The following is a 23,940-nucleotide window of genomic DNA, read 5'->3' as shown; positions in this document are numbered from 1 at the left end:
TTTAGTTTTGTAAGTAAAAACATTGTAAAAAGTTTTAATGCAATTATTTTTTCGTTACAGATAAAAAACCCCAGCCATGGACCCGCTCGTAGTTGACGTTGTTCATTTTTACCCGAAGGAGAACTCTCAGACACATTACACTGTCAAGTAAGTTAACATTCTGACATTAGTCAATACTAAATATAATCTATTAATGTCCTACATTTAGGCTAATGTCACTTATCCGTATAGTAAAACTACCAAAGTGATTGTAGTAAAACTTGGTATGTAGAGATCAAGAAATAACACATAGGCTTCATTATATTCCAACATTACAACCGGATCGGAAAGTACCCGGTTGAAATTGCGAGGCGCTAGTTATTAATTTAACAATAAAGTATCAAATCAACATAAATAAAAATGAATGTTGCTAAGCGCATAACTCGAGAATATAGGTTAATTTATTTTTTTGTATGTTCCTTAAGGCCCACGGTAGGTTTCAACACAAAAAAATTAAAAAATTAAAAAAAAAATTTTTTGACAGAATGAAGTCTGTCCGAGCAGCTAGTTATTAATAAATAACAATCCGATAAATAGAAAAATACTAATTTAACATTTAATCTCTAGATTCGAAGTGATAAATGATGAGAACCCCACCACTGCTATCGTGCGCCGTGGTCAACCCTTCAACGGAGTGGTGCGATTCACCAGACCCGTTGACGAGAACGAGGATGTAGTGCAACTGGTGTTTACCCTGGGTAAGACGATATTTCATTATATCTATATAAATAAAGTTAAAAAATATGTCTGTTTGAATCGTTGAGTCTAATCTCAGTCGAAGCTTGCTTTGACTAAAGTTTCATTGTATTATATAATAAAATATAAGTTAAATCTAATCACGTGTAACCTTAATTAAAATACCGATTTGATACATATAAATATAAATAAATTATTACGTATTTCATGTTTCAAAGTATAAATGTTATTATTTCCTTGTTTAAAAAATAATTATTATTCCAAATAAATACGTTAATATTAGATGTCGAAGGTCACGAAGATTATGTTTTAGTTAATACTATTAACTTTTTTTATCAAATATCAATGTTTAGCGTTATTATTAATATCTGTAGACAAGTCTGTGCAGCTGTCACAGCACTGGCAATTGTGCTGGCGGTCGCGGGTTCGATGCCGCTCATGACAGACATATTAGCCATATAGATGTTTGCCGTGTTCTTGGTGTTTGTGCTTGTGTGTTGTATGTGTCTCCGAATCTCCGACATAGGAGAAAATCCTACTGGAGGCCGTTGAGAGTGAAGCAGTTATTGTTTATTATAAGTGTCTGTAACCATAGTTCGGAACGGATCCGTAATAACAATTGTGAAACAAAAATAATGTAATTTATAATATAAATAAAATTTGAAATTACCTTCTTAACATATTTATAAAATAACCAGCTTTTGCGCGCGACTTTGTCCGCGTGGAACAGAGGCGCGCGTAATACTTGATCATTATTTTGCTGCGATGTTATTTTAAAACTGCGATATCTCCTGAGATACTCATTGAAATCGAATTATATAAAGGCTATTTTGTTTTAAATTAAATACTTGTGATGAATAGCGTATTTATTAAGATAAGGATTAATATCATGTTTATAAAACATCTTCGCAAATAATGCATCATTTTAGAACAAACTTGGTTAGCATAAAAAAGGTTATAGTGAGTCAACCTTAAAAGATAGATATATGCTGTCACCGACTTTTTTTAGAACTTTTAAAGAGGATCAATTCTGTCATACATGATTTTTGCGAAACTTTAACTGTTTTCACAGCGCACGCAGCGGAAGCTCTCGAAAGGAAAAAAGAACCCCCAATTTTGAAACATTCTTCATTGGTGCTCCGCTCCTTTTGGTCTTAGCGTGATGATATATAGCCTATAACCTTCCTCGATAAATGGCCTATCTAACACTAAAAGAATTTTTCAAATCGGACCAGTAGTTTCTGAGATTAGCGCGTTCAAACAAACAAACAAACTCTTCAGCTTTATAATATTAATATAGATAAACGAAAGTTATGTATTTAATTCTATTTAAATGAATTTTGTTATAAAAAACGTGACAACATTTTAAGTACCTACATATTTCAAAGGCAAAATTAGTTCTAATTTAAATAAATTCCAATGTGTCTAAGCTATAGACGTACACAAATAACATTTTGAAATTAAATGGACATATTGTTAATCATCGAATATCGAGAAAAAATAAAGTACCTACTTGCTTCATACTTTATAATATAACTAGCAACCCGCCCCGGCTTCGCACGGGTGCAATGCTGATACTAAATATACTACAGAATGTCTTTATTTATAGAATGAAGCTAGCTAGTTAGCATGGTTATTAACATAATAACAACATTCAAATATGCGTCTTTAGATTACACGTTGTTACGGAATGCGAAGAAGAAATAAAGGTTCACTGCTCGTTCCCCGTAGGTGATAGCGTGATAATTTGTAGCCTATATGTTGACCCGACTTCTTAATAATATTCGTGCCAAATTTGAAGTAAATCCATGCAGTACTTTTTGAGTTTATCCCGGACATACATACAGACAAACAGAAAGACAGGCAATCAGACGAAAATTCTAAAAACTACATTTTTGACTTCTGTATCGATTGTAGATCACACCCCAAGTATTCTTTTAAAAATATATTCAATGTACAGTTTTTAATTTCCTACCATTTTATTATATGTATAGATATTTTTTATTGCACTTCAAAAAATTGTACCGTTATTTATATACAAATTTAATTAGCAACGGTGGACTTAAATCTTAGTATTTACGAGTAATAATTTTGTAATAACAAACTAAACTAGTGTACAAAACGTTATGTAATTTTTTTTAACGGACTTCAAAAAGGAAGAGGGTTCTCCATTCGACCGTATATAATATATGACATATGTATATGTATTTTTTATGTGTGTTCGCGGATAGCTTCGTCGTTAATTTTCTTTTGTAAAAAACTTGCTCTAACTATCAAGAATGCTATGAAACTAATATGTTTGTTTATGTGTTCGTGGAATTAATGAAACAACAGTTCCATTATTTTTTAACCGACTTCCAAAAAAGGAGGAGGTTCTCAATTCGACTGTATTTTTTTTTTTTTTTTATTTTTTTTTTTATTTTTATGTATGTTACCTCAGAACTTTTGACCGGGTAGACCGATTTCGACAAATTTTGTTTTAATCGAAAGGTGGTGTGTGCCAATTGGTCCCATTTAAATTTATTTGAGATCTAACAACTACTTTTCGAGTTATATCCAATAATGCGTTTTTACTTGACGCTTTTTTCGTCGACCTACGTTGTATTATACCACATAACTTTCTACTGGATGTACCGATTTTGATAATTCTTTTTTTGTTGGAAAGGGGATATCCCTAGTTTAGTACCATGATAAGGAAACCAGGATCTGATGATGGGATCCCAGAGAAATCGAGGGAAACTCTCGAAAATCCGCAATAACTTTTTACTGGGTGTACCGATTTTGATAATTTTTAATTTAATCGAAAGCTGATGTTTATCATGTGGTCACATATAAATTTTATTGAGATCTGATAACTAGTTTTTGAGTAATCTTTGATAACGCGTAGTTGCTTGACTATTTTTTCGTCGATCTGCGTTGTATTACTTGTCGATGTAATTGAAGTCGGTTTTTTTTCGTTTGCGCGCAAACACAATTATTTTTCGAAATAGTTTGTTAAATAACTGACATTGAACTGTATTACTTTATAAAGTTTAATACGTTCGTAATATTCTAAAGTGAGGAATTCTTCTCATATTAAAAGGGTAAGGCACTATTAAAAGGATTAGGTATATATACCGTTTTTTTAACAAACTTTAAAAAAGAGGAGGTTCTTAATTTGACTGTATTTTTTTTTAAAGATGCTACCTCAGAACTTTTTACTGGGTAAACCGATTTTGATGATTTTTTTTTTAAATCGAAATGTTGTGTGTCACGTGATGTGATTTTAAATTCAATCGTGATCTGCCAAGTACTTTTGTGCTGTGTGGCTACGGCACCAAAGAATATAGCCACCCCCTCTCTTCCCGTGGGTGTCTTAAGAGGCGACTAAGGGATAACAAGGTTCCACTACCATCTTGGAACTTAAGAAGCCGACCGATGGCGGGATAACCATCTAACCGCTGGCTTTGAAACACACAGACCGAAGACGGGCAGCAGCCCTGCGGTCACCAACCCGCCTGCCTAGCGTGGTGACTATGGGCAACACACATGAGTTCACGCATTTTGGCGCGAACTTGTGGAGCTCTATGTCCAGCAGTGGATTACAATAGGCTGTAATGATGAAGTACTTTCGAAGTTAAATGTAATAATAAATATTTACTTGACTATTTTTTCGTTTACCTACTCGTACGTTGTATTATATATACCGTATAACTTATCACTGGGTACCGATTTTCATGATTTCGTGTTTTAATCGAAACTTGTGCTTGACTTGTAGTTTCATTTAAACTTGATCGAGATCTGATTACTATTTCTTGAGTAATATTTGGTAACGCGTATTTACTTCACTATTACTTCGTCTACTTACGTTGTTACTTGTCGATGTAATTGAAGTCGATTTTTTTCGTTTTCGTTTTTCGCAAACACAATTATTAGAATGAATGATTGACAAATATGGTAATTGACACACTGGCGAAGTTGACAGTGACCATATTTTTTTCTCCAGGGCTATTTTTTTCGATTGCCACTCCGACCTCCATATCTTCGATATATGTATTATTTGTATGTACCTTCATTCATTACAAAACAAAACCAGTCTGCTGCTATATAATAAACAAGCCTAAAGTTGCCTACCTTAATCTTAATAGTTAGCGACCATGAAAGTTTATTAATATGTTCGTTCATTTGTCTAGGGGATAAGCCACAGATGGACACCCAAGGTTCCATCTTCTTGAAGCGAGATGTGCTACCAGATAAGTACAGCTGGTCAGCAAAGATACTGGACGTGCAAGGAGACACCATTTCCTTTGAGGTCAGTTTATTTTCGTGTTTTGCGGTTTTATTTGCATCGCAATGTGCATAGAATTTAGTACTTTTTTATTTTACAAAAGGTTTTATTCATTTATAATAGAAAATTTTACTTTACAATATTCTATTATAAAAAAAATATAATTCTTGGGTTATTTACTTAATCGTGCGGGACCTTAAGCCTTCTGTAATTACCGTTATATGATAATGTATCGTAAACATTGTTTCTTTTTTATTTATATCAGGCCAGTAGATAATTGTACTTCAAACTTTTTGGCCCTGTGGTTATAGGAAATAAATGTAGCCTTGAATAACACTATAAAGTTTGTTTGGTTGTTAATTTGTTACCTAAAAAAAAGGAAATAGTTAAATTAATAGAATAGCTTCAATAATTATTTTTATTATTAACAAAAATGTTTTAAATATATAATTTAAAGGAAAATCTTTCATAGTAGGTACTATAATGGCGCAGCATTTTATCTTCGTTTTTTTTTTTTTGATGTTTATTAGCTTACTTACAAAAATCCTATAAATAAGAATGACTTTTGATTTCTATATATGTATATAATATGATGAAATGTACCAAGAAACTTATCTAAATTGCATTAATATAAGTCAAAAATTATTTTTACCCAAAAATTGCAATATGAGTGAAGCCACAGGCACCGGTAATACGTAATGATATGCAATCTATTATTATAGTTTATGAATTCATCTACAGATGACTGAACATCTAAGCATCGGTATAAGACTTGCCAATTCTATTTGTAACTCTTACTAAATATTGATACGCATTCGAAAAATATTTAACGCTATATTTTAATTAATTTACTTGAATCTTTAATTTGATAATGATTACTGAAAACGAAGCGTTTACTGAGTAAGTAAACTATGTAGTAAATGTGAAAAATATTATGTACGTTATTCACAATGGATAAAAATATAAAATGAGCCATTTTAAGAATAAAATAAAAACGAAAGTTTTTTATATTTTTTTTTGGAACGGAAAAAATTTAAAAAGTCTATTTCGCTTAAAAGTAGAATATTTAAAAGTAACTACGAGTAATCAAGAGTGAAAAAAAATTGAAATTAAAAATTTCATAATTCAAATAGGCTTCAAAAGCACTATTAATAATGTAATCTCACACGGTTAGTTTAATACGAAATCATTTGATTTATGCTAATATTTTACTTTAAATGCTTAAATTATACAAAAACGATAGATAACACACTAAACGATGAATTTGGAATACTAATGATATGAAGTAGTTTATATAAATTAAAAAACAACTATTTTAAGAATTATTTATTGGCATAAGAATATCTTAGTATATGAAGAATAAGATTAGAATAAGATTTATTTATTTTCTCAACACAATATTGTTAACATGACATTTGATAGGTACATAATAATATAAGCATTCATATTGTGGGAGACTGGTGCCTAAGCTAGGCTCGAGGCCTGTATTTTAGGACACCAGGTCTCCACCCCTTAATACATGTACTTACATTTCAGTTATCATTAATACGGCCATTAAAAATTTTGTTGTAATATAACCTTATGTATAAAATTCTATTGTCACAATGTTAGTTACAATACTCCTCCGAAACGGCTGGACCGATTTTTATGAAATTTCGTGGGCATATCGGGTAGGTCTGAGAATCAGCCAACATCTATTTTTCATAATTTATCCTAATTATAGGGGGGGGGGATTAAGAAGGCTAATTGCATATATGGCAAAAAAAGTTTGCGGGGTTAGCTATCATAAGATAGAAAATTTATGTATTTAGATCTCATCTTAGTATGTTTTATGTTATTCGTGGTATGATATGGATTAGTTCAACTCTGCGTTTTCCTAAAGAGTGTCCTAGGCGACACAGTGTCCGTCTCACTGTCTAAATCGTCTGCAATAGACGGACTAAGGCCAAAGATGGATTAGTTGGTGTGTGATATTAAAAAGCACATGATGAAAATAATGATAATTTTACTGTACGATGTGCATATTTACCTAGCTACTTATCTCGATAATTCGTGCATTTAAATTATTTGCAAATCCATTGAATTCTCTTGGAAAGCGACTCTGTGTGCTTGTATATGTATGTATATGTTCATATATCGTCATCTGATTTTGTAAAAGTAACTCAGAGAAAGTCCTCCTCGTAACATGTATATTGTGTGCTGTACTGAGCCTTAGTATTTAACTTGTACAAAAAAAAACCAACTACGATTTTCCTGGGCTATTCACAGGGGCGGAACCAGCCCTCAAAAAAGGTTGTGGTCACAAAAATCAGAAAATTGGCGAAGTGTTACTTGGAGTACGAACTCGCCCATGAACAATCATGTCTTATAAGCGATTTTTGTATTTGATTATTTTCTTTTTACCGCGCATCTTAGGTATAGAAATAATCATCGAAGGAAGTCAATCCTGATTTAGGGTTGTGGGCAGACTTTGGTCATTTTTAATTGACGCCCAGAATTAAGGGAAAAAGGAATGAAATTTTTCAGTTGACCTTTTATTTTAGGCCAGTTATTGTATTATTCCATAAAATAACTGAGTGGAGGGAAACTAATGGGTAAATATTTCGGCTGAAGGTTGTGGGGCCCACAATGGTAGATCCGTCTCTGGTTAAGGTATCTCTGTCTTCCATATGTGTAATAAAATAGTGTTAGAAGAATGGAACAAAATTGTATTAAATTTAATATTCTAATATTTAAACGGAAGTTCGTCTGAAGGACCGTTTGCCAAAAAGTATATAAATACATAGTATGGAATACAAGGTCTAAGCGTAGAATACAAACGCCTCATTAAAAGCTATTAGGATATAAGTAGACATTGTTAATCTATAAAAAAACAACTCTATCGTATAGACATGTTAATTTGTATTTCAATACACACTCATTGCGGTCTATTATGACGGGAGTTTTATTTTGACAATTATGCTTGAACGGTACCGCCGGGCGCCACGGACTAGGCGCCATGTCTTACGAATATTTTTAACCGACTTCCAAAAAAGGAGGAGGTTCTCAATTCGACTGTTTTTTTTTTTTTTTTTTATGTATGTTACATCAGAACTTTTGACTCGGTGGAGCGATTTCGACAAATTTTCTTTTAATCGAAAGGTGGTGTGTGCCAATTGGTCCCATTTAAATTTATTTGAGATCTAACCACTACTTTTCGAGCTATATCTAATAATGCGTTTTTACTTGACGCTTTTTTCGTCGACCTACGTTGTATTATACCGCATAACTTTCTACTGAATGTACGGATTTTGATAATTCTTTTTTTGTTGGAAAGGAGATATCCCAAGCTTAGTAACATGATAAGGAAATCAGGATCTGATGATGAGATCCTAGAGAAATCGAGGGAAACTCTTGAAAATCCGCAATAACTTTTTACTAGGTGTACCGATTTTGATAATTCTTCTTTTGTTGGAAAGAAGATATCCCTAGTTTAGTACCATGATAGGGAAACCAGGATCTGATGATGGGATCCCAGAGAAATCGAGGGAACTTCTTGAAAATCCGTAATAACTTTTTATTCGGTTTACCGATTTTAATGATTTTTAATTTAATCGAAAGCCGAAGTTTATCATGTGGTCACATTTAAATTTCATCGAGATCTGATAACTACTTTTTGAATAATCTTTGATAATGCGTTGTTACTTGACTATTTTTTCGTCGATCTACGTTGTATTACTCGTCGATGTAATTGAAGTCGGTTTTTTTTTCGTTTGCGAGCAAACACAATTATTCTATTGCAGTAGTAAGTTATGTTCATCATTATCATTACAGCCTATCACAGTCCACTGCTGGACATAGGCCTCCATAAGTTTACGCCAAAAATAGTGTGAACTCATGTGTTTTGCCCATAGTCACCACGCTGGGCAAGCGGGTTGGTGACCGCAGTGCTGGCTTTGTCGCACCGAAGACGCTGCTGCCCGTCTTCGGCCTGTGTATTTCAAAGCTAGCAGTTGGATGGTTATTCCGCCACCGGTCGGCTTTTTAAGTTCCAATGTGGTAGTGGAACTGTGTTATCCCTTAGTCGCCTCTTACGACACCCACGGGAAGAGAGGGGGTGACTAAATTCTTTAGTACCGTAGCCACACAGTACACACACACAGTACAGTATGTTCAACTCTGTGTAAATAAAAACAAATCACTGAAATGTATGTTCATAACTCTGGAACGGCTGGAGCACGTTGAATTATTGAAGTTATACTTCTTTTGGCGGGTTAGGGAAAAATGATGAGAGTAAATTTTTACGATGCGCGCGCACACCGTCACGAAAAAGCCGACACCCTGAAGTTAGCTAGTCAACGAAGAAGTTAGCAACGTGAAGTTAGCTAGCCAATGAAGTACAACTTCTTACTTGTTTTTCACACTCTTTTTTATTACTTTTTGCGTTCGTTGTTGTTAGGGCAAAGTTTGTGAAAAAAATCGATATACTTGTAAATAAAAATGGCGGTAGAAAGTCCGTCGGGACAGCTAGTAGTTATTAATAATATTTCTTTCAAATATCTCAAATTACTCAAGAAACGATAACTTGGAATTGTCTTCAAATATACGCACGTGTATATTTCTAATGTCTTGAAAATATAATCAACAGCGATGACCTTAACTAATTCGAATTGGCAGTTAAGATACAAATGTTCTTTATAAATAAACTAAAATATTACTCGTATTTATTAAAAATTCCACCAAATCAAAGCTGATTTTATAAATCTATTTAGTTTAAAAATAAAATAACAAGAATAATTAACGATGATTACCCTCGTATACGTCATATGAACTCACGCAATAACAGACGAAATTATTTGAGTTTATATACTTTATTTCCAAAACAAGAAAATTACAATCATATATTAACAGAAATTTGAAAAATATGAAGCTTTAAATGGTAGAGATAATATTCTACATACCGTAACTGCCCTGTACCCTGCTGAAAGTTCCAGATAGATCCAAATAAAAAATGATGATTGATGGTAAGTTATCGTAATCTATTGTGTGTTTGAAACAGGGATTTCAAATACTTTATTCAAATTTGATACGTTAAAATACAATTTTTATCGGGGTATTTCGATCCAGATAGATCTTTAAGGATCTCCAATGAAACTTAACATTTTATATCGGAGTTTTGCCACAGGGTACCTCTAAAAGTACTGTACTGGTAATTATGACAAAAAACCCACCTACCACTATTCTATCATGTCATGATAACATAATAACATAACGTTGCAACTGAATTAGTAGAATACCAAATCTGTCAAAAGCAAAAATATTTAAGATTAAACAGATTAATCTGTTATCTGTTAATCAAAGAACGTATCAGTAATCATAGAATATGTCTAGTTGAGTCTGGTGACCCATTTGTTTCTCGTTATATTATATAACAGCTATATTTTAGACTGTATCAAATACTTTTAGTTTTAATTAAAAAATCGAATTAAATCTAAATATACGTAAATGCACATAAATATATCAATGTGGTAACAAGACACGTAGTATATTTTCCTTATGTTAAAAACAAAAAAAATGTCTAACATAAACAAATTAACTCAGAGGTCAACATCAAGGTTAGGTTTTATTTTATTCTGTTTTCGCAACCTGAATATTGATTATATTCGAGTACATAAATATATTTTCCTAAGTCTAGATCTTAGCATTAAGATTTATCTACGCTTATTTCAATTACGAAATTTAAAGTACATTTTTGATGTATTTGAAATTGTTGACGGGACAACGTCTAATAAATTGATTAACGCCGGTTGTATGCACGAAAAAGGATGACTCATTGTCCCGTTACGCTCATTGTAAGCTTGCGCCGCATCTATCTCTCTTTCACTCGATTGGCCTACGTGTCCGAGGAGATGCTTTGTTTTCAATTTTTACGTTTGTTTGTTCCGTAAACCAACTTTACAGACAACCAATTTTTTATGACATTTAAAAAAAATTAGGTACTATTTTTTACAAATATTTTAAATTTTTCACACCTCTATTTATATATTACCTTACATTTACTAAGTTAAATTAAAAAAAAAAACAATTAATTTATTGACAATAATTTTAATAATTAACTCGATTTATTTTTTCCGTACAACGGTATGTTACGAGTATTTAACCGCGGAAACAATTCAGTTTGCCACAATTACAAAGAAACACAAAAATGGCTTAATGCCTTTTTAACCGACTTCAAAAAAAGGAGGAGGTTACTCAATTCGACGGTATATATATATTTTATGTATGTTCGGGGATACCTCCGTCGTGTATGAACTGATTTTGATAGTACTTTTTTTGTTGGAAAGGAGATATCCCTAGTTTGGTACCATGATAAGGAAATCAAGATCTCATGGTGGGATCCCAGAGAAATCGAGGGAAACTCTCGAAAATGCGCATTGTTGCAACTTTTTGTTGGGTGTACCGATTTTGATGATTTTTTATTTAATCGAAAGCCGATGTTTCAATTCATGTGGTCACATTTAAATTTCATCGAGATCTGATTACAACTTTTGGAGTAATCTTTGATAATGCGTATTTACTTGACTATTTTTTCGTCTACCTACGTTGTATTACTTGTCGATATAATTGAAGTCAGTTTTTCTTCGTTTGCCAGCAAACACAATTATTATTTGAATATACGCATATACTATGTATTAGTTATTATACTGTAAATTATACACACACAGGTACATGACTTAATTTAATCATTAATTTAACATATATCTTGAATTCGCAAACGCTACTGGAATGGTCACATTCCTTGCCCAATTAAAATACGTAATACAATTAGATTCGATAAGATTACTATTCTTTACATCCCCAGAGAAGTTTTTAGTTTTTTAACACTTTGAGAGTGGCTATATTGGTTACGGCAGTAAAGAATATAGCCACCCCCTCTCTTCTCGTGGGTATCGTAAGAGGCGATTAAGGGATAACACAGGGATTCCACTACCACTTTAGAACTTAAAAAGCTGACTGATGGCGGGATAACCATCCAACTGCTGGCTTGACATACACAGGCCAAGGACGGGCAGCAGCGTCTTCATTATATTATTACATTTTAGTATTACATTTTTTTGCAATAAATAATAATAATCTCAAAATAGAGTATCTACTTATATAAAAAACGAGTGTGCTTTAGACCACATGACTGAAGTAAAACTTACGAAACGAAACACACTCTCTTTCTATCTTCAATAACTCATATCTCCCTCTCAGCTTTCGTTCGCCTGACCCGATCACACTTTTCTTAACGCTCTCATTACGCATTCACCAGCTTACTCTCCAATTCAAGTGTGCATAAATAAATTAACTTTAAAAGAGAATTTTAGATTAAATAATAAAAACTCGCAAGTTACAAATTATTCGCAATTAATGTTCGTTAGAATCTCCTTCCAAATAAATATATCATTAGTACAGAATGTCTTTTAAGAAGAATAGACGACAAGAGTAATAAATACCCTTATGTGTTTTATGTTCACTGCGTCAGACTCGATCAATTAATATTCAAATGCATTTGGAATTAAATCTTCATTTTATTGATTTTTTTTTCTTATATACTAGTTTTCTATTAGCATAATAAAATAATTTAAACGACAATTGATAAAAATATTAAAATAAATTAGGAATGTAAGGACCATTATCATGATACTACATATTTTGTTTTAATAATAAATTTACTCAAAATGTTGTTTGTATAATTCCTATACATGCTAAACGAGTTTAAAGAAAAATATATAAATAAGATTAAATAGAGATTTGTTACATAACACGTATGTAAATGACAAAGGTCAAAACTAATTGGAAAAACCTAAACCGTAGGTATATATATACTTACGAGTATTTAACGATGAATTTAAAAATAACTCAAAACATATATGTTCTTATTATATTCAAGTTGAACGTAATACTCATTAGCGAGACAAATATTTCTAAATAATTACTTTAACACTTATATTCAGTAATCGTTATGATTATTATCGTTAAAAAACCGTAAGTTTCTTAGAGTAATAATCAGTTAAAAATTTGTCAACATGTAGCAAAAGTATGACTAGTAATAAACACAAAATCTGCTATATTTATATTCCATCTCTAAGGAGCCTAAAAGGTCTTTGAATTTATTCGTATGGAAAAGTTTTAAGGCCTGCAACCTTGCATACATTTATAAAAGACTTGGTTATGATTGATAATGGTACCTACATTCCGGTATCAATACGTACGAACGGATAACTATATTAGTATATTTTAAATAACGTAATAATATAATCTAATTTTGACTTACTTTACCCTAACGTCTAGGTAATCCAAAATGAAGGTTATGTTTATATGAATGAATGAAATATTATTTGTTTTTAGGTGTCAACTCCTGTAAATCTACCGGTTGGAGTTTGGGCTCTGCGTGTAGTTACAAGGATGAAGAGTTCACAAGCGAGAGAAGTTTATGACTTCGACCAGGACTTGTACATCCTTTTCAACCCTTGGAACCCAGGTGAGGATTTAAATAGCTAAAGATATACTTGAGCTACTGAAGCTGAATTAGAGTGCTTTAATTCCAAGAGTGTTACAATATTACAGGTATTAAGACGACTATTAACTTGAGTCTAACAAAAATTCAATTATATTAATCTTCTTAAGGTTAAGTAAACCAAAGTAATTTTACTTACCTAAATATGTGATACAAAAGCTTAGATATTTAGAAGAGTGTTGATGAAATAAACAATACCAAAATTAATAAAAAATTTTGCTATAAAACATTAAAGAAAAAGTAATGAAGTTATTATTCAAGTAAATTTTCTACCTCCACTCTTGAATTGCACCAATGATATTTTCGTTCCAGATGACCAAACTTATATGGAAGACACTAACCTATTACAAGAGTACGTTTTGAATGACGTCGGCAAAGTATGGGTTGGTCCTATCAAGACAACCAGAGGGAAGCCGTGGTTCTATGGGCAGTTCGACAGTATTGTACTACCAGCGACTATGTTCCTGTTGGACCGAGCTGAAATTCCTTTCCACCAGTAAGTTATTCCAAGACAATAATTAGGTTCGATTATTTAAAATTAGAAATTCAATGACTTATTTGGAGGGAATACTTGAAAGTTCGAAGTTACAAGTTTTCTATTTTCCTTTGAATTCATTGTAATTAAAGTTGTGACAATACTATGTAATATATATAGTAAAAGTTATTGCTGAAATAATTTAATGGTGAAACAATTTGAATGAAATTTTACAACTAAAATAATTCAGAACAGCTTTATTAAGCTGATTATATTGTAAGATATTTTATAAAAAGACATACTTATAATCTTAAATATCAACAGACGTGGAGACCCAGTTAAGATGACCAGGGCTATTTCCCGTATCGTAAACTCCAACGATGATGGTGGCGTCCTCATAGGGCGTTGGGACGGTCAATACGATGATGGAACAGCTCCATCAGAATGGACTGGCTCCGTGGATATCCTCGCTCAATACCTGGAGACGCAACAGGAGGTGGCCTACGGACAGTGCTGGGTCTTCGCCGGTGTGGTAACCACAGGTAAGACTACCTATTAAAGATAGTGTAAAAACATGACTTGTAAAAATATGTACTAAAGGCTCAACAATTAACGTACAGTGCTTTATATGCTACATTGAAGCTTCTTAAAGTTAACTAAATATTATTGCTTGTGTCCAATTTTATTTTTTAAATAAGTCTTGTACGTTCTAAATTCATACATAATCACATAAATAATAAGTAATAATATCACATCAGCCTTTCGCAGTCCACTATTGGACATAGGCCTCCACAAGTTCACGCCAAAAATGGAATGAACTCATGTGTTGTGCCCATAGTCACCACGCTGGGCAGGCATAATATATTTGTTAAATCCAATAAGTATAAGTATTACCTATATTTAAGGTTTGGAGATGCAAAATGAGAACCTCTGCAATAATTACTACTCTAGATTTTTGACCATATAATATGACTACAGTATTTAATTTAATTTCATGTCACATTTTGAAAATAAATAATTTATTTATTAGATAACTTGGATGCTACTTATGTTAAAAATACCTCGTTCGTTCTGGATAATCTTTTTTTAACTAAAGGATACCGCGTAATCATCAACATAAAAATCTAAATCACTTGATTTAGCCTGTAATATCCCACTGCTGGACATAGGCCTCTTTCTCCTTGTAGGATAAGGATCTGAGCTTAATCCACCACGTTGCTCCACTGCGGGTTGGCGGGCTAAATCACTAATGAATTATTCTTTGTTTAATCGTTGTAGCATAAACATTAAACATGCAATATCCTCATTAGTGAAACAGGGTCGTCCTGTCCGACTAAAGTGCACGATGTAACACACGTTACATGCAAAGCTAAGAACTGGTATCTAGCTATATACCTATAAACGGATACGTATTTATACTACACGGATAGATTTGCTTATTTGTCACTAAGCCTAGTAAGCAAAAACAGTCTACATCCCAATGCTAAGGAATAAGTATTGAAGTCCTTAATCCTAAGTCTCATACTCTAGTAAGAAAAGAGTCATTGTCAAGTGTTTTCAATCAAATTCCAAAAACCAAATGAATTCTCCGAGACTCACCAGGAACACCTAGACTAAAAACCAACGTATTTAAAAATTCGAATAGTGCATTTGAGAATTGAACCAGCGACTGTCCTTGCTAATTGAACGCTTAGGTACAACATTATACAAAAACGATCTTCCACCACCACCACTACTAACCACTACTAAGCGGAGTACAACAACTCCGTTGTTTTCTATGTAAGAATTGATTATCATCACGTTAATTCTAATTATTACTTAATTAGTAGAAAAAAAGCAGTTAGAAATTATAATGAAAATTCTCCCGTGACCACGGTTGCTGTAAAAGTGTAATGTATCGCAAACGTTGGCCATCTAAAAAACTCGCGTAAGCGTTAGAAAACAATTGTCAGAAATGTTAAGACGGGTTATGAGAAATATGTCTCGTATTATCGTGAGATGATATCATATCAGGATGCACTTTATTATTCCGCAGAATGTTTCCTTTTTAGATACAAATATTACGTGCTGATATAAGATATTTCTAAGAGCTTAGTTGAATATTAAATGCATAAAACAAAATAAATATTGAGTTGTTAAAAGCTGTTAAGATTTTTTTTTTAATGGAAATTCAAAAACATGATAAAAGGATTTGCTATAATAGCCACTTACACTGGACAAGGCGTTCATGTGGTTTTAAAAAAAAATAACAGATTTTAATTTCGATCCTTTTTAATACATTGCATTCATAGTTCAATGTTTTATACCATAAATCTTAATCTGTTATTAATTATGGTTAAATGGTTAATTCGCTTTTATTAGTAGTTTTAGTTTATAAAGGCATGAAAGATCATATCTCAATGTATAAGATCCATAATTTAAGTATTCATACATTCATATGTAAATATCATTTATCAAATTTTGTTCTCAAAACTCACACACAAAAATAAACACAAACAACCCGTCATCAAGATTTATTATGTAACAATCAGGTTCAACACTTCTATTATTTATATTTTAACCTATAAACGAATGACAACCATTTAATATGAAAATTAAGGTTAATTTATAATGTTAGCACAAATAATTATTCACAACGCGTCTCGTCAGATAAATTTTAACGGTTTCTGATGTCATTATTATTTATGTTTACACCTGCATCATCGGACTGCAGACATGGGTACAATGTAATCAATTATTAATTATAATAATAAACGCTATACACTCAGGAGTAAAGTAGAATTTATAAATTCTTTGTTATAATTGTGTGTGTGTGTGTGTGTGTCATAAATTATTTTTGATGATGTTCATGCAGTTCATGTTATGACGGAAAATCAATTTCATAATAGCTAGGCATATATGGTATAACGTAATGGCTTTGTAAATATGGTAACCGAAGGATTTGAATTTTTCGAGCGTTTTGATGACTCGTTAGCGAAACGGTTACAGCTCTAGCTTGTAGCTGTTGCGCTAGCGGTGTCGGCTTCGATTCCTGCCACATGGTATATAATTACATTGGCCATACAGATGTTTGCCTTGGTCTGGGCGTTTCTGCTTGTGTGTTGTGTGTGTGTTTCCGGAACCCGACACAGGACAGGGGTGAATCCTAGGGGGAACCGTTGAATATGAAGCGTTTATTAATTAAAAGTGGCTGGTTCAAAACCGGTCAAATATATAACCTTTGTTTAAAAATTAACATCTTTATGAAAAAATCTTCTACAGTATGCCGTGCCCTCGGAATTCCATCCCGAGTTGTCTCTAACCTGGTGTCGGCTCATGACGCCAACTCTTCCCTGACTGTCGACAAGTACTACACTGAGACTATGGACGAGCTGGACTTCGACCCCAACAACCCTCAGGGCGCTGACTCCATCTGGAATTACCACGTGTGGAATGACGTGTGGATGGCGAGACCTGATCTTCCAGCAGGTAAAATTCAAATAATTTTTAATTTTATGATTAAAATATTTGCCATACGTATTGTACGCACTGAATTCGCCTTTTTGCTAAAATTTCCTGCCATGGGCTACCTGAAAAATAATTATGAAAGAAATATGTTGTAAATTATTACAATACTTTGTAAATAATAACCAACGTAAAATGTGTAACGTGTAAATTAAAAATAAATGAAAAAAATAAAATAACGGAAGATACTACATTTGTTGCACGGTATGACCAAAAGTCATCATCATCACTTCAGCCTATCGCAGTCCACTGCTGGATATAGGCCTCTACAAGTTCGCGCCAAAAATGGCGTCAACTCATGTGTGTTTCCCATAGTCACCACGCTGGGCGGGTTGGTGACCGACTAAAATTATTAGCCATTTAAAATTGATCAGTTGCGTTTCAAAATAGGCGCAGTCTGAAGATTCGTAGTTTAGTTAGAATTTAAATGTAAATTTGGTTTTTATTTTCCGCCATAAATTCTGTTTTATAATTACGTCGAACTTTAGAGAGCCGTCGAGATTACCTTTATCTATAAATAATACAGCACTAAATCCGGAAAAAAATTGAAATTTAGACAGATTTATTTTCAATTTTTTTTTTTTTAATTTATTCGTTGTACTCCTACATTGGATTAGAAATATCGTAAAGTTTCTATATTATTATTTTTATGCAGGCTATGGTGGCTGGCAAGCAATAGATGCCACTCCTCAAGAAACTTCACTAGGAATGTATCAGTGCGGTCCAGCTTCATTAGAAGCCATCAAGCAAGGTGTAATCGGTTTGAACCACGATGTTGAGTTCATGTTGGCGTCCGTTAACGCAGATCTGATGAGATGGAGGAAGGATCCTGATTCTGAAAGCGGCTTTTCGATGGTTGACACCAATAATTATCAGTATGTATTAAAATACTTACGTATGTACTCGTATATATAATATGGAATTCGCATGACCTGACGCTTAAAACCAAAATAATAGTATACAAGGCAATAATACTTCCAACCCTAATGTACTCCGCTGAGACCTGGTGTACATACAAAGGTGATATTAAGCGACTTGACAGCTTTCATATGAAGTGCTTGCGTACTATTCTCCGAGTGAAATGGCAGGATCGAGTGTCTAACTCTGAGGTGTTGCGAAGGGCGGGAATGGAAGGTATTGAATGCTTGCTGATGACCAACCAACTTCGATGGTGTGGACATGTAGTACGGATGGACGATACCAGACTGCCAAAGGCATTGCTTTGTTCGGAGCTTAGTTGTGGGAAGAGGAAAGCCGGAGGTCAATACCTCCGATATAAAGACGTCCTTAAGCGCCACTTATCGGCTTGCGGCATGTCTGTGGACTCGTGGGAGGAGCTGGCACAAAATAGGACAGAATGGAGACGAACCATCAAATCAAGTATATCAATCTTTGAATCCAGTCGCTTGGCAAGCCTAGATGCTAAGCGCGAACAACGGAAATCTCGTCCTAAGCCCTCCTACGACTACACATACAATAAAGACGGGCAATTGTACTGTTTCTCTTGCTGCCGAACGTTTAAAACAAAGTTTGGCTTCGCTAGTCATCTCAGAGCGCACGCCAGGCGCTAACAGAGGGTCGCCGTAGACGGATACGTCTTGGACGACATCATCATCATATATAATAAAACCGCGTCTCCATATAAGATCAATGTTAAATTGAATGATTCCTGTTTTGACAACTCACAAGCGCCTGTAAACCAAAATAAGACTACTATTTATTAAGGATTTCGCTAACAAAAAATCGCTACATTAAAAAATGTTTCGTATATAGCCTTTTTGAATATAAAGCCTTAGTTTTATACTCAAGTTTTATAAAACCAAAAATTCCTTGAAATTTTCTACATTACATTTACATACACACATTTTAGTTGAGGGCTTTCTTATATTTCAAATTTAAACCAATAAACATTCCGTATTATTTACAGTTCATCAACTTTATTTTATTTTTCAATGAGTAACTTTCTTTATCAACAGTATCGGTCGTATGATCCTCACGAAAAAGCCGTTTGTATTCGACCCTCTGGGAGACGAAGACAGAGAGGACATTATTGGACAGTATAAGTACAAAGAGGGAACTGCCTCCGAAAGATTGGCTCTCATGAACGGCGTGCGGTACTCCGAAAGGGCAAAGAGGTGAATTATTTTTTATACCTTGACTAGCTCGTTGGCGCAGTTTGTAGTGGCTCTGCTTTCTGCTCCGCGGGTTGCGTGTTCGATTCTCGCTTGAGTCTGGGTGTTATATTTGTATTTATATATTTATATATGTAGTATTTCCATGTATAATTATCAAAAAAAGAAGTATTGAGAGTATTTAGCTATAACAGTCGGCTGTTATCTATAAAACAAGCATTAAGTTGCTTACCTTAGGAACAGACGACCGTGTGTGTATAAAATTCTTATTTATTTATATTTATTTATATATGAATTCTGGTTGGTATAGAGATCTTTTCAAAAAGCTATCGCATTATGTAAGTTAATCGTATCGCAAGTTACAGTTGTATTACCATTTACACAAATTGGGCACCTATGGTTATATAAAGAAAAACCAAAAAATTTTCATTAGGTTTGGATATATAAATATATTTATATACTTTTATAGTACCAAAAATATTGCTAGTGTGGACAAACAGATCTATGTAAGGAAGGTATTGAGGAATATTTTTGTAATGATTTTCAGATACTACGCTGTAGCTGGTAGCGCAACCAATGACGTCACCTTTAAGATGAGGGACATCGACACCGTACTCATCGGAAAGGACTTCAGAGTCATTTTCGACATCGATAACATTTCTAATGAGGTAGGTTTTATATTAGATAAACCAACTCCCTAATCTAGCTCTTTTCCTAAAGGTTGCTTAGAAGGAATCGCTAATACAACTTCACTTTTTCTTGTGTCATTCGTATTTTGTTACAATTTTGTATCGATCTATTCAATTTTCTAAACAGTCATTTGAATTATATTTGTTTGGGTTTTATTGTGATATTAGCTGACCTGGCGAACTTCGTATCACCTTATTTTTTTCTGAAATATAATAATAACATAATATATCAAAATAAAATATAGCCTATCTTTTAAGTTGGACTAAACTGCACACGGTGTGCAAATTTGACTAAAATCGGTTAAGTAGTTTAGGAGTCCATTGAGGACAAACATTGTGATACGAGATTTATATATATTAAGATTAGTGTTATTTCAGTGATACAAGTGACTATCCATATAAGCACACAAATAATTCAGAATAAAAATCAGATAGAGATGTAGATGATATAATTTTAACGCTGTTATGAAGACTATATTCTATATTAAATTTAATTTGCAGGATACTAAACGTAGCTTCCTTAGTGGAGTAGTGTCATAAAATAAGCTTAAACCTTTTCTTTAGTAGAAGAGATGTACAGTAAAATTAATATGATTTGTTTACCCAGGGTCGTAACATCAAGGCTGCTCTGTCAGCTACGACTGTATTCTACAATGGTGTGAAGGCTGAGCTCGTGAAGAAGATAGAAGGGAAAGTTTTCGTAGGACCTCAAAAACGTAAGCAATAGACCTAATAAGTTATTTTGATTAAGTGTTACCATGTACGACACTATTTATGACGTAACATGGTACTATTTTGTTTTGTTGATCACCATTGCATTGGTATAGCGATTTATTTTTGATTACTTACTTGGTATTATCTTCTAAGTTCTTTATTCAATTGCAGAAATTATATGAACAAACGTAAATAAAAGGTTGCCTTAGTATCAGGTTCCATTTTGACACATTAATTTTTTAATTTTAGATGAGCAAGTCAGTATCCTTGTGAAAGCAGATGACTATCTGCCTAAATTGGTGGAGTACTGCAACATGAAGATCTCAGCTATGGCAATCGTTGACGAAACCAAACAATCCTGGGCTGATGACGACGATTTCCAAATTCTCAAGCCCAATATTAGTATTAAGGTATGAGGCGATATAATATGGTAACGTGTACCCAATACTTGTTAGCTTGTTACAGTAGTAACAATAAATAGAATAAATAAATGGAAGAACAAAGTTTTTAGCTTAATATTTGTTGAAGATTCGATTCCTAAGAGTTTGCTTCAAATACTGAATTGAGAAAAAAAGACCACAGAATGCATAGATTTTATTTCTTTGCTTTTGAATTCAAAAAAAATATGTAAAGGTGTTAATGAAAGAAATTAAGGCTTTTGTATAAAATTATTTTAGACATCAGAAACTTCTTTCAGACAATTTGATTTTCGATGTATCCCATTTTAAATTTCCATTACAACTACATTTGAACTGATGAATGGAAGGGAAAAGTTCTTAACTTGATAATGTTAGTATTTACCGAAGATTTTTAGAGTATGATGATAATATACAAAATATCGACTTTAATTTTCTTTATTTTTGAAGCTTAATTTCGTAACCTAAGATTTATAGTCTTCCGATATTCTCCTTTCTGATCCTAAAATTTGTATTCGTCATCCTTTACTTTAATATTGTTATTATTTCTGTGTCTGAAGAGTCGAGTGAAGAGTTGAAGAGAATATTTTCGTAACCATGTCAGGGGGGGTAGAAACCCACCCTTCCTATCCCTCCCAACCCCCCTTTTCCCCCTTAACCCCATAAATTAGTGGCCGATTTAAAAATTTAATCTTAAAACTTTAACCACGATATCTCTGTAACAACGGGGTTTACACGAAAATAGTCTGCCGGAGGGGTGAAAACCCACCCTCCCCCCTCCCCCCCAACCCCCTCTTTCTCCCCAACCCCATAAATTACACTCCGCGATTTTACATAATTACCATCAGATGAGCCGTACGCTTGTTTGTCGACCTAGAGATATAAAAATAATAATAATAATAAAAGTGCATATTCTAACCAAATATGCTCCGATTTCCAGTTCAACGAGGACCTGATCCTCAACCAGCCCGTGACGGCCGTGCTGTCGTTCGTCAACCCGCTGGAGCGCGCGCTGACGGGCTGCGAGTTCCGCGTGACGTCATCGGGCGTGGCGGGCCGCACGCTGCGCATACCCGCCGACGACGCGCCGCCGCACGGCCTCGTGTCCGCGCAAGTGCCCGTCCTGCCGAACGTGAGTTGCGCTACAGCCTGTAATATGTGGGATATTACAGTAATAATCGGTTACACCAGCGCCGCGTGAGTCCAACCGACCAATTAGTTATAAAAAAGAAATTGTACCATACATTAGATTAAGAACCGGTCGGTGGACTCACGTCTCTTTTGGAGACATTAAAAACAGTCTGACTTCAACAGCGATGAAAAAAAATAAAAATAAAAATTGCATGTTTTTGAAAATAAAAAAGGACATAGGTTCATAAGCCCGTGGATGTATATCACATGTAAAAAAAAAAAATGTGGGATATTACAGTAATAATTGGTTCGTGGTAACAAAAAAGTCTCAAGGTAAACTTTTGTTACGCATTTTTCGGTCTCGGTACCATCCCGCTCAGTGCGTGTACCGCGCGATAAGGAACTTCGTTCCAATATACGAATCACGCGAAGTTACGTCTTATATTTTTAAATAACTATTCCAATCTTGAGGTTTACAACTTAATGAGTGAGATATACATTTTCTACCTACTAAACATAAAAAAGTGAGTGTCAACTCTGAGGCACGACTGGAGTTTACTCCTTCAGATCGACTGTCTAAATAGGCACAAAAAAGGCTTCGCTGCAGCCTGTAATATCCCACTACTGGGCATAGGCCTCTTGTAGGAGAAGGATCGGAGCTTAATCCACCACGCTGCTCCAATGCGGGTTCTGGAATATTCCTTACTATGAGTAACGATCGCTATCAGGTGTATATAATAACAACCAAGAAAGACAGCTTAACGTGCTCTCCGAGGCACGGTGGGGAGACCCACAAGGACTGCACAAACACCCAGACCACGACAAACACCTGTATGGCCAATACAAATGTTTGTCATGTGCGGGGATCGAACCCGCAACCGCCAGCGCAACAGGTACAATCCTTGGCAGTGACCGTTACGCCAACACGATTTGAGATTCATGAAAATGAAAAGGTGATTTTTTTATAACACTAAGGTGGCACACAATCACACACCGCCTAGACCTGCAACACCAGGTGCATTGCGTCGCCGACCCTCACCCGGGGCTTTTGCTACCTTACCCACCATAGAAATACATAAGACGAGCGATATTAAGCTGTGATCTTCGTTATTCTTAAGTAGTTAAGTCATTAATTTCCGATATCTTTCTTTACAGAAACTTGGTATGATCAGCTTCGTGGCAACATTCAAGTCGACAGAACTGAAGGACATAAACGGCGCAGCGAGTGTTGAAGTGTTCGAAGGATAAACGATCTTATTTCTGATACGTTAAGGTTTACTTTTAAGTGATATGTTTACTAATAGGTTATATATTGTATTATTTTTTTTTATCAAA

General features: G+C 34.0%; 1 protein-coding gene across 1 annotated transcript in view; it reads left to right on the top strand.

Moving 5' to 3' along the window:
• The window catches only part of LOC123661872 (hemocyte protein-glutamine gamma-glutamyltransferase-like), a 29,612-nt gene extending 5,672 nt beyond the window's left edge, over window positions 1-23,940 (top strand). The window contains exons 2-15 of the mRNA XM_045596810.1: window positions 61-147; window positions 607-737; window positions 4,908-5,026; window positions 13,376-13,508; window positions 13,857-14,040; window positions 14,344-14,561; window positions 17,281-17,487; window positions 18,179-18,398; window positions 19,500-19,658; window positions 20,203-20,323; window positions 20,952-21,060; window positions 21,308-21,468; window positions 22,415-22,606; window positions 23,761-23,940. Of these exons, the coding sequence (XP_045452766.1) occupies window positions 77-147; window positions 607-737; window positions 4,908-5,026; window positions 13,376-13,508; window positions 13,857-14,040; window positions 14,344-14,561; window positions 17,281-17,487; window positions 18,179-18,398; window positions 19,500-19,658; window positions 20,203-20,323; window positions 20,952-21,060; window positions 21,308-21,468; window positions 22,415-22,606; window positions 23,761-23,853 (2,118 nt within the window). The 5' untranslated portion in view covers window positions 61-76 and the 3' untranslated portion in view covers window positions 23,854-23,940. The remainder of the gene's footprint in view (window positions 1-60; window positions 148-606; window positions 738-4,907; window positions 5,027-13,375; window positions 13,509-13,856; window positions 14,041-14,343; window positions 14,562-17,280; window positions 17,488-18,178; window positions 18,399-19,499; window positions 19,659-20,202; window positions 20,324-20,951; window positions 21,061-21,307; window positions 21,469-22,414; window positions 22,607-23,760) is intronic.

Source organism: Melitaea cinxia, chromosome 17, assembly GCF_905220565.1.
Source record: "Melitaea cinxia chromosome 17, ilMelCinx1.1, whole genome shotgun sequence".
NCBI classification, from domain to species: domain Eukaryota; kingdom Metazoa; phylum Arthropoda; class Insecta; order Lepidoptera; family Nymphalidae; genus Melitaea; species Melitaea cinxia.
This window is presented reverse-complemented; position numbering and strand designations above follow the sequence as displayed.